Raw genomic sequence first — 16270 nt, forward strand, 5'->3', positions numbered from 1 at the left:
TTTCATATTTATCTTATAAGTTAGTTAATCAAACACAAATATGCATTCGTGGATCATCAAGTGGTATCAGAGCCACTGTTCCTAAATTATTGGAACAAGATCTGTTTGCCTCTTGTGTTTACATTATTGTCTTTACGATTTAAATCTTAAAAATTTTTTTTCTTAAAGATGTCGTCTGTACTCACTCTGGTCAACACGCGTGACTTTGGTTACGTCTCTATTCCTCCAAAATTTGAGCCAAAAGACTTTGGCTCATGGAAGGAACGAATGTTACTACACATAGTGGGTGTAGAACCAAACCTTATGACCATCTTAAATGAAGGTCCTTACATACCCATGTATGTCCAAAGGACACCAGGTGCTATAATCCAATATGTAGAAAAGTAAGTAAGTAACATACTGCTCAGTGCCGCCTTCCGCGAGTTTTGAGCCCCAATACCTCGACGGTGTATGGGGGAGGTTAAGATGTAGGCAGACCTTACCTCTACCTAAGTAGAGATACTGCTTCCAGTTTCTACCTAAATGGTAGAAAAGGCCCTCCAACCCTTGCCATTCTTAAAAATAGATAATGGACCTTATTTTTAACACATCTTTACTACAATTTGACGTATACCCATGCGATGCGGCGATAACGACGGTAGCAATGACAGTTCGTGGTGGCGGACTGGCGGCGACAGGTGTTAACGAAAGGCGGCAGCGGTGGCGACAATGGTGGGTGATTATTAATGTAAAATTTTTCGATATAAAAAGGGATAATGTAGTTTTTTGAGTTGTGAGATTTATATATTAGATGGAGAAAAAAATAGAAGTTATTGTTGTGGAACAAGATAGTCTTTTCAACTATCTTTCGGTGAAATTGAAGTATTACTAGTATTAATTAATACATTGATGAGTGTATTATTTGATATTTTTTCCATACTCTATTAATTTAAGCATTTTACCTATGAAATATTAGTATTTTATAGAAATTTGTACTTAATTTGTGATTTATTTTGTTATAGGTATATGACGTGAATTATGATGAAAGTGGACCGAATTGCTACATATATTGGACTCGACTAGTATCAAATTCATCAAGAGCATCATTCGAGGCTAGTCTTACAATTACCCAAAAACTTGTGTTAAGATTTGAACGTTTACTAGTATATAGCTTTTTTTTTTTAACGACAAATTTGGGCTTAACGACATGCCTCTTCATATAGCCAACTCCAGTTTCAGAGAAAATCTATACTAAGAAAACCCCTATCTTCATTTCTATGAGCATTTTGCTCACACCATGATTTGAACCTAAGACCTCACAGTCTCAGACTCCATAATATATCAATCCATTGATTTGATGATTCCTATTACTAGCATCTAGATTTAATTTTGAACTCTGATCATAATAAAATATAGATATTTTTATAATCTCAATATAGATATGTATTTCGAAGGCTTGGCACTTAAAATAAAAAAAAAACAGCTAAATTGATTGTTTTAGTTAAAAGTTGACAAATGTTGAATTAGGACAATATAACATAATTTTACTTTAAATGACTAAGGAAGACAAATGTTAGGTCACTAATTAGTATCAAGCTCACGTTTGAAGCCATGTTCAAAATTCCAACCAAACACATACTTCATATATACATAGATATCATGACTGTAACAAATAATTACCAACAATATTCAAACAATTACTACTTATGTATGGAACAGATCATGACTAAAATTAAAACTAAAACATTTCAAAGAAATTGCCTTTAAATATAACAGGGTGTAGCTAATTCGCGGGTGCGTCGATAACAGCTAAACACACACAGACGCACACCTTCTTGGCTCGATTGAAACATTGACACGCCCAATTAAGTTGAGCCAATTTAAAACACCTTTTCCCTATAATTTGGAAGGCATGCAGGGTTCCACATGTAGCGCACCTTCAACCATATGAAAGAATCTGCTAAAGCTCTGCATATGTTGGGCTTGCAGCGAAATGGCTATAGAGACTGTTCCGTCTTTGACGGGGCTTGCTAACACTATGCTCAAACCATCTGGAATCCAAGCAGGACCCATGTGTATAGGTTGACCCCATCCAAAATCAGCGTCATAAAAAGGGAGGTTAGCCCAGTCAGAAATTCCAAGATTAGGATTTAAAAATGTTTCCGGCCCACGAACCAGAGCGTTCAAGTCCGGATGTAGCTCTAGATAGTCAATTGTTGACGCTATATAATCGTTATTCACCCGCGCTATTGCATCATGTATTTTATTTGTAGCATAATAAGTAGGGCTCGATTGCAGCTTGCCGGCTAATGATTTAGGAGTTGCCATTAAGATGGCATTCCCAAAATAACCGAGTGGCAAAGGAGGATCAACGCGAGCCCGTCCATCAACGGGGATGTAGAGCATTGTCTCCTGATCATACGGTAGCCCACGGGCTTTAGTCACGGACCTCCAGATATGGCCTGCCAGAATTTCGTAGGAGCTGAAGTTGATTGTGCTTCCACGTATTTTACATTTCTTTTTGAGCACTTTCATTTCATCTTGTGTCAACTTGAAAATGAAACTGACGGCGGCTTTATCATCATGAGGTGATTTTAGCGATTGAACGGGTGGTTGGAATTCAATGTGTTGGTAAACGGATTGTGGTGGGTCCCGAGCACGGAGGAGGGTCATGTCTAGGATGGGCAGGGTAGTAAGGTCCAGGCCACGAGCAATATCGGACCATGAGTTAATGAAGTGACAAGTTGATGAGCCATCCGCAACACGATGGTGTATCCCAACCCCAAGGGAAACTCCTCCACATTTGAAATAAGTCACCTGAGATTAATGTACATTAATTAAATTGGCATATGGAGCTCCTGGGTTAATGTTACATCATCTCAGATGAAATTTAATTAAACTCAAATATACCAACCCAATTTTTGGTTAAGTTTATATATATATATATATATATATATTTTATTTGTGATAATCACTAATTTATACCATATTTTATAATATAATTTATAGTATACAAAAATAAAACCTATTTATCTTAATCTACAAGACATGTTAAATTAATTACAATTTTAGAATGACATGTTTCACCAGACTTGAAGTTACAATATTATCATTACCAATATTAAATTGTTTCAACAATATTACTTATAGAGCTGTATTGTGATTAGCTAGCCAGGTTGCAACTAAAAAGACCAAATGCATGTCATGAAACATTCGATCTTAAATGAAATATACCTGCAAGAGTAGTAGAGGATATGATTCAATTCCCATTGAGTAATCAACGACGGGGATAAGTCTCTGAAGATCTAACGATGGTGCAAAGTCACCAAAGTCCTCCATCACACCGTCGGACTCGGCTTCCACAAACAAGACGCCTTGTCCTTGACAATCAATCTCCATGCGGCCATCTTTGTCTTCCTTAAACCGACCAGCGAGCGGGTAGAATGAAACCAATACCTTGCTCAAAGCCTCCTTTAACACTTTTATATCAAAGAAGTTGGTTGTGCCGTTGTGCCGGTAGAAATACAGGAGTTGTACGTGATAATTTGAGACCACCAGGTCGAGGTTAGATCTCCATAGCTTTATCTTCAGTGTCTCTTCTGATGGCCTCACCATGGTCGTGTCCCTTACCAAGATCTTCATCGATCTATAGGTGATTGATATTAATCTAGCCTAGCTAATTAACTAATTAATAACTAATTCACAAATTGGTTTCTGGCCGGCTCCTTGCAACGCACAGTACGTACACTCACGTATATATATATATATATATGTATGCAAACAAGGAAATGCATGAAAGCTTTTCTGCTGTACGTATATTCAAACAAATGAGATTCTTTGAATAATACTGTATAATATATCGCCTGAGATTTAAGGGGGAAAAAAAATAATACGAGTAGTAATTTATAATAAAAAATAAATTCAATACAAGAACATCATCTGATCTAGCTAGATGTTAATAACTCACCAACTACATGCAAAATAATGAAACGCTATTTTAATATATTGCATGCATGATACGTACACGAGTAGATATAGAATTTATGTATAAGTTGAGGTTTAGGTATATTTAGACATTCTTAAAGCTTAAAATTAAACTTTAACTCTTGACTTACATAGATGTAAAATATATTATAACCTTATTTGATTGATCGTTTTCTCATTAATAAAACTCTTTCTTTTTCTTTCTTAATTTTGCAAATCCTATTACTTATTACTTATAACTAAAACATGATTGAGATATTTTTAAAACGACATGTGACGAAATCCTTAACCATGTCCTTTTAAATTAGTTATTTTGATAAATTACCTTTTTTAATTGTATATAAGTTTAATTTTCTTATTAAACTTAGAATTAAACTCTAACTCTTGACTTATATAGATACAAAACATATTATAATTTTATTTGATTGATTTTTTTCTCATTAATAAAATTGTTTTTTTTTCTTTCTCAATTCTAGAACTCTTATTATTTGTATTACTTATACTAAGTTATATATTAATATGAAAATTTCAAAATTTTGAATTTATGATCCAAAATCACAAGACTATTTGTTATTATTCACTATGTTTACAAATTCTGATTTTGATATGATTACAATAGTTTATGGTAAATGCAAAACTCTAAATTACTGTCTATTATAATTAAGATTCAATCATCGGTTTATTTTAACTATAATTTATTTCATACTCATCAAGTATGAAATATACTCAAATTTATCTATGATAAAATTTATATAGCTATCATACATCGTACGTGTATTAGGAATAGTAAATTAATATATATATATATATATATTTATAGAGAAAAGATAATTTGAGACCAACTAAAAAAAGTCCAAAAAAGGACCATTGATTTTCGTAACTTACACACTACCATCATCATCTACTACGATATACAAGATTTTTTTGTAAAAACACTAAGACTTTCTAGCGACGGACCCACCAGAAAATCATGTGTAAGTTACTTACACATGTGTAAGTTAACTTACACATGATTGTGTAAGTAACTTACACATGATTTTCTGGTGGGCCCGTTGCCGGAAAGTCTTAGTGTTTTTACAAAAAAGTCTTGTATATCGTAGCAGATGATGATGATGTACAAAAATCAATGGTCCTAGTTGATCCTAAAATAAGAGGTGGTCTCAAAATTCTCACCCCTATATTTATATATATATATATATATATTTCTAAACTTTAGTAGTGTTTCTACCATCTCGATCCGATCCCACATACGATTAATCAATAAATTACATTTGGTGAGATTGGGTATTTCGTGAATAGCTGTGCAAATGGAATAAAAATAACGGAGAAGGAATCGGGGAAATTTCTTCAATCACATATACTCGTATTTATTTTCAAGACAAACATGCTTTACATGTTGACATAAGGGTGGTGCTTATAGGGAGTCCTCGAGAGCGTCCCTAGGCCTCAAGACACTCCCTCCCTATTGACACGATGCGTCCTTGTGTTTGCGTCTTGGGCTTTAGTCTTCCCTAAGAAGTTCAAGGACGGAACGAGGTGGGGTCGGCTGAGGTTTTTTGTTTTTGTTTTATATGTGTAGTGTATATATGTGTGTATTTTTGTGTGAGAGATAAATTATAAAATAATTGATGATGTGTAAAGAAGTTTCAAGAAGTTTTTGTTTATAGACAGTGAGTGCCCTGACGGAACGAGGTGGGGTCGACTGAGGTTTTTTGTTTTGTTTTATATATGTGTAGTGCATATATGTGTGTATTTTTGTGTGTGAGATAAATTATAAAATAATTGATGATGTGTAAAGAAGTTCCAAGAAGTTTTTGTTTATAGACAGTGAGTGTCCTAAGGGCAGTCTTGGGTTATGTGATGCTGATGTGGTAGGGAAGAAGCTCCAAGAAGCCAGCCCTTATAAGCACATACCTAAGAGTTAAAAACAAACATAGACTTTTTTATATGTCACTTTAAAAAAATATATTTTGGAAACAAGATTTACAAAAGATTAAAAAAAAAAAACATAAAGTTAATTAATTAGCTATATTCTCCAAAATATACATATTTTGGGAATTCACTCCCTATCCTCCTACTAAATTGGAAATACACATGCAAACATGAAGAACGAACCGGCTGGCGTAACCGACGATCGATCCCCTTTATTAAGTAATACTATTATTTAGCCAGGCCATACTTTTTTCTGAAATTAGTAAACAAGATAGACCACTACTAACATATTGTAAACTAACAATTTCCTGCTTGGGCTTATTAACATCATATTATAGTTCATTGGGCATGCAAGCCAACGCAAGTCCAAAAGCTCGGCGTGCAATCTCGTCCTCCCTTCCTGGGTTGGCATGAGTTTGGCGTGGCACTCATCTTGCTTTGCTCTTTCCCCCGGTGAGGAAGAGCCATGCGGCCCCGGTTTCAACATTAACTTAAAAAAAATAACTTTTTTTTCCAAATAAAACGGTTAATTAAGAAAGATGAGGAAGAGGTGAAACATTGAAGAGGTAGGGTTGCCAGTGAGCAGGAAGAGTTGATTTAAGGAGAGAGAAAAACTGATGTGACATTGAGAATAGGGAGAAAGAGTTTCAGGGTTGGCAAAGGCCATAGCTAGAGTCGACTATTTCCTGGAAATCCCATATTTTTAGCAATTTTCCTTAGCACGTGTTTCTGAATCTTGCCTGTGGATGTCTTTGGAAGCTCATGCTTGAAAACAACTGATTTTGGCACCATATATCCCGACAGCTTACCTTTACAAAACTTCATTATCTCCTCGCCCGTAGTTTGCGGCTTCCCATCGCCATCTTTCAGGCTCACGAAGGCACATGGCGTTTCACCCCAATACTCATCTGGTCGTCCCACAACCGCAGCCTCGTTCACGGAGGGATGCAAGTACAAAACTGACTCCACCTCCACACTACTAATATTCTCGCCACCACTTATGATTATATCTTTTGACCTGTCCTTTATTTCCAAATACCCGTCCGGGTGCATAACGCCCATGTCCCCAGTGTAAAACCATCCGTTTCTTATACTTTTCGCGGTTGAATCTGGATCCTTAAAGTAACCAGACATCATAGACCCGCCTTTAATCACTATCTCTCCTTGAGTCAACCCGTCTCGCTTCACACTCACCCCTGACTCGGGATCCACGACATCCAGATCCGTCATCCCAGTTGTTCTAACTCCTTGTCTCGCTTTTAGCCGAGCTCTATCCGTCGCAGGCAACCTATCCCACTCGTTCTTCCATGCGCAAGCCGCAGCCGGCCCACCTGCTTCAGTCATTCCATATAAATGCATCACTTCAAATCCAAGGGACTCGACTCGTAACACCACAGCAGCCGGAGGTGGCGCTCCACTTGTCAATATTTTCACTTTTTGTCCAGCTGGAGCCGGGTTAGTCAGCATGTTAAGCACAACCGGTGCGCCGCACATGTGAGTCACGTGATAAGTATGTACGGAGTTGTATATAACTGACGCATCGAATTTGCGTAGACAGACATTTGTGCCTCCAACTGCAGCCATACCCCATACAAAGTTCCAACCGCTTACATGAAACATTGGCAGTGTCCACAAGTAGACAGGTTGTCTGGGTACGAACCAGTCAAAAAGAGAACTAATCGTTCCGATGAACGTCCCATGGTGGCTGTGGACAACGCCTTTTGGGGCCGAAGTTGTTCCAGAAGTGTACATCAATGTTAACGGATCCCGATCACTTTTGGGCTGGACCCAGATGAATCCAGGATCACCAGCTTCCACCATTGATTCATAACTACTAATGAACAATTTATTATTATCCATAGTAAACGATGCAGCAGCCGGTGCGTCATCTTTTATAACCACGAGTAGTGGACGAGCACATCCATCTGCAGGGAGCAAAGAAACCGCGTCTTGGATAAGACGAGTGAGCTGGTAGTCAACGAAAACCAGCTTGGATTCGCTGTGAGCAAGGAGTGTTGACACGTTACGCGCATCCAAACGTGTGTTGAGTGCGTTGATGACCGCCCCGGTCATGGTGACCGCAAAATGAAGCTCGTAAGTGGCAGGGATGTTTGGTGCAAGTACCGAAACGACGTCACCTTTTCCAATCGCGAGACGAGATATGGATGAAGCTAATTGTAGACAGCGACGAAATGTATCCGACCATGTGTAAGTAAGATCGTTATAGACGATTGAAGGAGATTCAGTGTATATGATGGCCGCTCTCTCAAGGAAGCCAAGAGGAGTAAGAGGGCTTGAATTTGCACCGTTAGGCTTCCTTAATGCATCCATATGCTAGCTGTTTTATATAACACGTACGGAGAGATTAATTAATGAAATATAATTAAAGAAGATACACTCACGTTGTGATTTGTGTTTTGTAGGTACATTTAGACGCACATATATATATAGAGAGAGACTAGCTACCTAGTTATTTACTTTACCACTGTACTGTAGTATTATTGTGCCATTAATTAGTGCTACAAATTAAACCTGGTCATATCTTCACATCATATCACCAATTTAGGAAGAAACAATATTATTGTGAAAAATAATCTTTAGGAAATATTTAAATACCCTAGTGAGGTGAATTTTTATTCAAAATTGATAAAAAATATAGATGTATAATATAATAATTGTTAGACACAGCAACTCTAACAATTACAATTAACGTACATAAGAAATATTTATTTTAATAATATCAAAAGCCCAAACTTTGATTTTATGATAAAAACTATTTTACGCACGTTAATTAAATACATTTCATAACAAATGATAGGCATTATAGGATTTTCAAAAACTTATTTGAATGTTGAAAAGGAAAAAAAAAAAACAAATGATTTATAATGTAAAAATATAAATAATACGGAGTAACATATATAGCATGTAATGTAATATATGTATATTTTTACTACAAACATCACAATCATTATAATCTTTAGTTAGTGAATATATATATAGAGAGAGAGGCATATGCATGGTTCATCTTCATATTTAGTTACAAACTTACAATCTGTGTGATATCAAATATGAATAACATCAAAAACCAAGAAACCATTAAACCATCATCACCAACGCCACTTCATCTCAACCGTTATAATCTTTCATACATGGATTACAAAAGTCCTAACATTCATTATTCGTCGGTTTTCTTGTACAAAAACTACAAGAAGGATGACATAAACAGATTAAAAAAGTCATTGTCAAAGTGTTTAACACAATACTATCCTTTCGCAGGCAGGCTCCCATCGGCTTCTGCATCTCAGTACATCAAATGTAACGATGAAGGAGTCGTGTTCTTGGAAGCTTGTGTCGATTTTCCACTCCAAGACTTGGTTCTCAATAGAGACCCAGACGAGACCAAAATTAAAAAACTTGTTCCTAATGTTGGTAACGAAAGTAATCGTGTGCTGGAGGTCCAAGTGAACCATTTTTCTTGCGGTGGAGTTGCGGTGGCTGTTTCTCTCTCACATAAAGTTGCAGATGGTCTCACGATGGCCTACTTCGTCAACCACTGGGCGACTGTTACACGTGGTGGATCGCCAATAAACCCCACTTTTGTTTCTGCACCCGTAAGAGATGATACTACTACTACTACTACTAATGTTCATCAAGATGATCAACCTGTCATGAAAAAAGTACCATCGAAATTTAAGTGTACGGCAAAAAGATTTGTGATTTCGAATTCAAAACTGGCCAATCTCAAGAACAAGATAAACAGTATGGCCGCCGGGATGAGTCCTACTCCGATGAACCCTAGTCGGGTTGAATCATTAATCTCTCTACTCTTTAAAAGTGCGGTGAATGCAGCCGCCACAACAAAAAAAGCAGGTTCTTTTCAACCATCAAACTTGAGTCTAACATTGAACATGAGAGAAAAAGTCGGCGTCAGTACGGTTCCTCTTAGATATGCTGTAGGAAACATACTTAATTTGGCGGTTGCAAGGATGGATGATTCAAGTGAAATCGAGTTGGATAAGGTGATTAATCGTTTGAGGAAAGATAGAATGGAGATCGATGGAGCAGCTGTAAGCAGAGATGTTGAAGAATTAGGCGAAATGTTCTTTAAGAAAAGAACAGGCTTACGACAAGATCAAAGTCGTCGAACTTATAGCTGTACGAGTCTATGTAATCTTCCAATTTACAAGGTGGACTTTGGATGGGGAAAGCCAGTGCGTGTAATTTTACCAACTGATAATTGGAATGATTCAAGCTATTTTATTATGATGGATGCAGCTTCTGGGGATGGTATTGAAGCAACCGTGATATTGAAAGAAGAAGAAATGACTCTTTTTCAAAATGACAAAGAATTTCTTGCATTTGTCCAAGACTAGGTACTAGCTGATCGATGAACTTCTTTTGGCTGTCATTATTCCATTTACTTTTCTTTCAATTCCCTTGATTTTTATGTAATTAATTTTATTAAGTGTGTTGTATTGCTGTGTACGTTATTTTATTTTATACGAGTATTTCTATGATCGTCATGAAACATGCTTTCGTTTTCACACTATATAGTTTCAAAACACACTATCCATTTGTGACATTTCTGTAAGTATGGCCTATGATTATTTTAATATCATGTATTGAATAATACCGGTTACTTTTATATAGTACCTTGTTATTTTAATGGTGGTGTTACGTTTTGATTCGTTTGGAAATTCAACCGCATTTGGTGGTACAAAAGTGAATTGAAGTATATGGTGCTGCACTAGAATTATGAATAACTCTCCGATGTTTTTCCAACACCTTCGATATCATTGTTGCAAGTAATGGTAACATAAAGGCCGTGAGGGTCTAGGGTAACAGGTGGAAATGGATTCTGGTTGAAATGGGTCCTGTTTTAGTACTGGCCGGTTGGATTTGGTAGACAACACTTCTTTTTCCATTTTTAAGTTTTTATCAAGCATTAATCTGCAAATTTGATTACAAAGCCATTATTATAGTAATAATCATCTATATCTTGGAATAAAACAAGTTAGGAGGATTTATGTATTAAAGGACTAGATTGGTACCCGCGTGTTGCAACGGTTAAACGGTGATGACAATAAAAAACATGGAAAGTGTGGCGACGACGATAAATTACAGAATCTGGAAGAAATCAACCACACACTAAAAAAAATACCATTTAGTGGCACACACTTTTAATGACACAATTTTATGTGCCACTAAAGATAGTGTTTAGTGACATAAATCATGTGCCATTAAAAAGTTAATGTATTTAGTGGCACGTTAAAAATTGTGTTAATAATGTACAGGCAGAAAATTATATATGTCACCATACATACAAGAATTTGTGGCATTTCAAAATTTTATGTCACTAAAAACTAAATTCCTATATGTGCCGCCCTTAGAATTTTCGTGAAAAATAAGCGGGTAATTTGATATTTTCGTGAAATAATAAGCGGGTACTTTATGTATTCCCACTCATCACTTAATTCTCAAATCAATTCTTTAATATCTTTCTTACTTTCCCCCAAAAAAATCCATAATTCAGATCTGCAATTCGACCTCTTCCTAATCTCCTTCTTCCTCACAATAATAGTTCGCTTAATTTACTAAAAACTAAGGTAATTTTCTCTTTATTAATTTCTTCTTACTTATTTTTCTTTCAATAACCTTTATTAATTTTTGTTTTTCATAAATATGATGTTTCATTCAGCTTAGGGTTTTATAATCTGTGACATCGAATGGATCTTTTAACTTAGTATATGTATTCAATTTGTGTTTTAACTATTAATTACTACGCTGCTTCTTAAGCTTTCAAGACTAATTGCATGAATCTGTTTCTATCTATGCTATTATTAAAATCATAGCTCAGTTAATTTATTTTATTTGGTTTTAGCATGTAATTGCAATCTGTATATATACGAGCATATGAATATTGTTTTTATCTTCGACTAAACAATGTAGTATGACATAATTTGGAGTTTTTTTTCATTTAATTATATATATATATAATTAGGGGAAAGTAATTGAGTACATTGCAGCTTTTAGATGTTTATAATTTTGATAAAATATTTTACAACTTGAGAAATTTGATCTGTTTTAGAATGATGGTAAGAGATGTAGATGAATTGAATAAACTGATAAATTTTGCTTACTAATTAAGTTGCAACTAAGTCAAAAATTCAATTATACGAAAAAGGTATTATATTGATTCCTGTACAATACTTTTTAGTTGAAAGTTGTGTCTGGCTGAGTTGCTTAATGTGATATGTTGCTTATTTATGTACTTTGTCTGGCTGAGTTGCTTAATGTGATATGTTGCTTATTTATGTACTTTTTTATGTAGTGATGGGTTTGTTTACTAAGGAATTACGTTTGTTTTTTTGGTTAAAATTGGTCATTATGAATATTTCATCAGTTTGATTGAAAAAGTGGATTTTATTTAGCATGGGGAAAAAGTTGAATAAATGGAGAAACTTGGTAAAGTCACGAAATTACGATTCAAGTCTTATGGTTGATCAAATTGTTGCAAGACAAGCTGATGAAGGAGTGAACCCGGAACAGTTTAAGGATCTGGAGACCCAATGGATGGATCCAAAATATCAGGTACCAACTTTAGTCAGTGATATCTCGTGTTCTACTAAGGAAGGATACCATACGGTTATGTACTGACATGCCAAAATCATAAGTTTCAATATAAAGTGGCTATTGTTGAGTCTTGGATTCGCTGATTAGACTTACTCGCTGACATGTATAGTCAGCAAGTCTTCAGCGAGTCCAGTGACTCTCTTCAGCGGGATGTATGCTGACCAAATGTTCGTTATGGCGGGAAGTATTCAAACCATATGAAGACAAGAGTCACATGGTGGTTCTTCCAACTGTAACATGCCTTACCTGGTAAAGGTACAGTTTGGGACCAAAACTTGGGTCTTCTCTCTCATACCCATTATGGTAAAGAAGACAAAGGCTCTTGCTTGGAAGTACAAGGAGCCAATGGAATGTCGACAACCACCATCTATCACAATCAAAGGAAGGCTGTGTTGCCCTAATTCATCCTCTATATAAAGCAACACAGCCGCATTGTATCAAGTGTGTTAGTCACCTTAAAAGTGTGTGTTATTTGTAATTGTTCAAGTTTTTAGTGTGTCTAGACTTAGCAATTACCTCTGTTCTTTTGTATTCTTGTAAGACAAGTGTGTAAGATCAACCATGTATTCATCGTTTAATCAATGATACATATGATTATCCTTGCATTGATTTATTACAATTGAACTTGTTATTGTTCTTGTTATTTATCTTCTTATTTACTTTCTTGTTTAATTTAGATATAACATAAGTTGTGCATTCGTGGACCATCAGCTATGAACTATAAAATGTAGTTCAACTCCAAAGATAAGTTGCTGTTGAGTTTATACCTGTGTACAACAAGCTAAGTAATTGACAAGTATATTTATAATTTGAAGACCTAGCAAATTATATAATAATTTTTGGGAGGGTTTTAAATTAAGGATTAAAAGACTTGTTTTTATTTTATTTTATTAATTAATAGGTTGGCCTAGCAAAATTTTAATTAAAAAAATATAGAAAAAATAGATGATTAATTAAGAGGAAGAATTAGACTAAAAGAGAGGGATTATGGGTGTCAAGTGTATCTCTAAGCTTTTCTTTTAATTATAGATAGATTCTTTGGATGATTTGGGATAGATTATCAGATTTTTGAATATTAGTGATATAGATATTTACAAAGATAACTTTTAATAGTATATTTAATTGTTAATAGTATATTTAATCGTAAGATCAGAACATATCTAAAAATTATAATTTAGTACCACGAGTTAAACGTAATGAAAGCAACAATTACTTAACAAGATGTGTGAGTATATATCGTGTTTTGGATGGGTGGTTAGTTTATTTTATAATATAATCGAATATTTGAATTAACTATACTACATTGTGGTGTATATATATTGATAGTCCTGGAATGCACTGCTTGTGTTTGAATTAACTAACTTGTAATGTAAATACGAAATAACAAGAATAGAGGTGAGATGTAAAGAACTTTGTTTAGTTATATGTATTTCAAACTAAACGATGAAAACATGGATGGTTGTTTGACAACAACAATAAACAATAAACAGAAAATATATGTTAAGTTTTTGAACACACAAAAACTTAACAAATTACTTAGAGAAAATAAAGTAAAACTGTGGAACACACCAACCAGTTTGGTGGCTAGGTCAAGTGATTCCTTTTATAGGCAGATAATGAATCACATGACTACCCTAGTAAATGTTGACAACTGAAGGTTGTCAACTATCTATTGGTGGATCATTCAGATCTGCAGAAGCCTCTTTCCTTCATCTTGTTTGTTTCCAAAAACGGTATGAAAGAGAAACTTCACTGCACCGAAGTAGTACAAGGTCACATGTCTTCATCTTGATCTTTCAACACGTGTCCTTGAGACCATTCTTCTATTTTTCAAATTCCCGCTCATATTTGACTTACAAATACTAGACGGTGAGTCATTGAACATATCCTTCAGACTTTTGAAGATAGATTATGCTTGCAGATATATGAGATCGCTGACAGATCGCTGAATGACCCGCTCGCTGAGTCCCTCAGCGAATCCCTGATCCAACAATCTCCCCCTATTCGCTGAAGAGACTCAGCTGAATAGAAGGTTAGCTATAATAGATATTTGACAAGACATCTTTGGTATAATGCTGATTTTATATATGACAAACATGTTACAAAATATCAACATTACAATTTTATAGGCAATCTATTCCCACATGCATTCTTCCTTGGCCTTGATTAATTCTGCATCATTTTGTCGTTCAGGCTTCAGCAGTTCTCTATCAATCAGCTTCACAAACTCTTGATTGTTAGAGGATTTGATGCAGTATTTCCTTATCTTCACCAGAAATGCCGAGGAAGCAATGCCAATTTCGTTTGTTCGAAAGAACAGTTCATGACCATGAACGTTGCAAAAACACAAACCTCCCAGCTTTTCATCATATTCTCCATCGATGAAGAGAGTTCTTGATGGCATCTTTAAGTTAAGAAGTGGCTCTTCTTCAATGTTTGATTTAGGGACAGCTCTGAGAATAGAAGGGAGCTGAGAGACTGCTTGGCCAGCAGCTGTCCTCTTGGTGCCACTTCTTGGTTGCTGAGGAGGAAGAGGAGGATAAGGATGTCTGGCAGAGCTGAGCAACGAATCTTTCACTTTGTATTTTCGCTCTTTGCTTCTGATGTCTTTGATTTGCACTCCAACCATCTTGAGTAGATGATCAAATTGTGGAGTCTTCTTATCTTTGATTAGCTTGAAGATCTCTATCCATTCAGTTGGCCCAAGTGTTGAAGGTTTGACATTTTTCAGATTGAACAACTTGGGCATTCCTCTTCTTTGTATACATAAATTCATACCTTGCTGAGTGAGAGTAGGAGTTACCTTGAGAATTTCTTCTTCTCTTTGTCTGATCTCTCTTGTCTTGAGGTAAGCTGCCTGACTCTCCTCCAAGGTTTTGGCTTTCTTAGCAAAAAATTGCTCCTCATTCCTCTTCAGAGCAGCCAAACCCAATTTCCTTGTTTCCTCGTCAACGCCTTGTAATTCTTCATTCACAATCTGCTCACTGATGAACTTAGCTGACAGCTCTTCTTCTTTCTTTTTGCTTAGTCTTTCATGTTGAGCTACAACTTCTTCTGGAGAAAGATCAGTGGAGGCAGTTGCTGACTTCGGAAAGGCTCCAGACATCAATTTTTCTTGCTGACGAGGTTTGAGTGGCTTGCCTTGAGAAACCATGACTGCTTTACCTTTTTCAGCAAATTTCTTTTCAAGAGCAGCATGGAACTCGGGAGTTGGTTTGAACGAAGATACATTTATTGGCCTCGCTGGCACCACTTCAGCAGGCTTTGGAACAACTTCAGTAAGACCAGCTGGCATCTCCTCAGCTGTCTTCTCAATACCTTCTTCATTTGTCTTCTCCCCCTCAACATCACCTTTCTCAGCTTCATCATTATTTGTTTGCTCCCCCTCAACACTTTGGGAACCCAGGGGAGCATTTTCAGTTGGGACCTCCTCAGCTATTTTCTCCCCCTTGGAAGTAGCTGAGGGACTAGCTACTTCCACATTCTGCTTTTTGAGGAGCCCCAACATTTCTCCCATCATGCCTTTAAGGGAGGCCACTTCATCTTCCAGATGCTTTGTTCTGCTAACAGATTCATGAAGCAATTGTTTGTCTACAGCAACCTGGAAGGGAGTGCGGGAAAAGACTTGAGCTTTGAGAGATGAGATTTCAGTGGTGAGAGTGGAGAGGAAATTTTCTTGAGTTTTGGAGAGAGATGAGATAGAGGAATCAAGTTTATGAAGTTGTGCGGTAAAGAGAATGTT

General features: G+C 36.0%; 3 protein-coding genes across 3 annotated transcripts; 1 reads left to right on the top strand and 2 right to left on the bottom strand.

Moving 5' to 3' along the window:
- Window positions 1-1875: 1875 nt before the first annotated feature.
- On the bottom strand, window positions 1876-3630 carry LOC122604643 (shikimate O-hydroxycinnamoyltransferase-like). The gene is made up of 2 exons (XM_043777517.1): window positions 3214-3630; window positions 1876-2796 (listed from the first exon to the last, which is right to left on the bottom strand). Exons 1-2 carry the CDS (start codon window positions 3619-3621, stop codon window positions 1876-1878), a joined length of 1329 nt encoding a protein of 442 aa, XP_043633452.1. The 5' UTR covers window positions 3622-3630.
- Window positions 3631-6564: 2934 nt separating this feature from the next.
- On the bottom strand, window positions 6565-8238 carry LOC122605167 (2-methylpropanoate--CoA ligase CCL4-like). Its single transcript, XM_043778061.1, has one exon. The coding sequence runs from the start codon at window positions 8224-8226 to the stop codon at window positions 6565-6567; it is 1662 nt and encodes a 553-aa protein (XP_043633996.1). The 5' UTR covers window positions 8227-8238.
- Window positions 8239-8963: 725 nt separating this feature from the next.
- LOC122604645 (tabersonine-19-hydroxy-O-acetyltransferase-like) lies at window positions 8964-10268 on the top strand. Its single transcript, XM_043777518.1, has one exon. It carries the CDS (start codon window positions 8964-8966, stop codon window positions 10266-10268), a length of 1305 nt encoding a protein of 434 aa, XP_043633453.1.
- The last annotated feature ends 6002 nt before the right edge of the window (window positions 10269-16270 follow it).

This window comes from Erigeron canadensis, chromosome 6 (assembly GCF_010389155.1).
Source record: "Erigeron canadensis isolate Cc75 chromosome 6, C_canadensis_v1, whole genome shotgun sequence".
NCBI lineage: Eukaryota > Viridiplantae > Streptophyta > Magnoliopsida > Asterales > Asteraceae > Erigeron > Erigeron canadensis.

Bases quoted from the DNA above. Each gene is read 5' to 3' on its own strand.
- LOC122605167 (XM_043778061.1), bottom strand. From the start codon at position 8,226: ATGGATGCATTAAGGAAGCCTAACGGTGCAAATTCAAGCCCTCTTACT.
- LOC122604645 (XM_043777518.1), top strand. From the start codon at position 8,964: ATGAATAACATCAAAAACCAAGAAACCATTAAACCATCATCACCAACG.
- LOC122604643 (XM_043777517.1), bottom strand. From the start codon at position 3,621: ATGAAGATCTTGGTAAGGGACACGACCATGGTGAGGCCATCAGAAGAG. The intron at 2,797-3,213 runs GTATATTTCATT...CATTAATCTCAG, and splicing joins ATCCTCTACTACTCTTGCAG to GTGACTTATTTCAAATGTGG.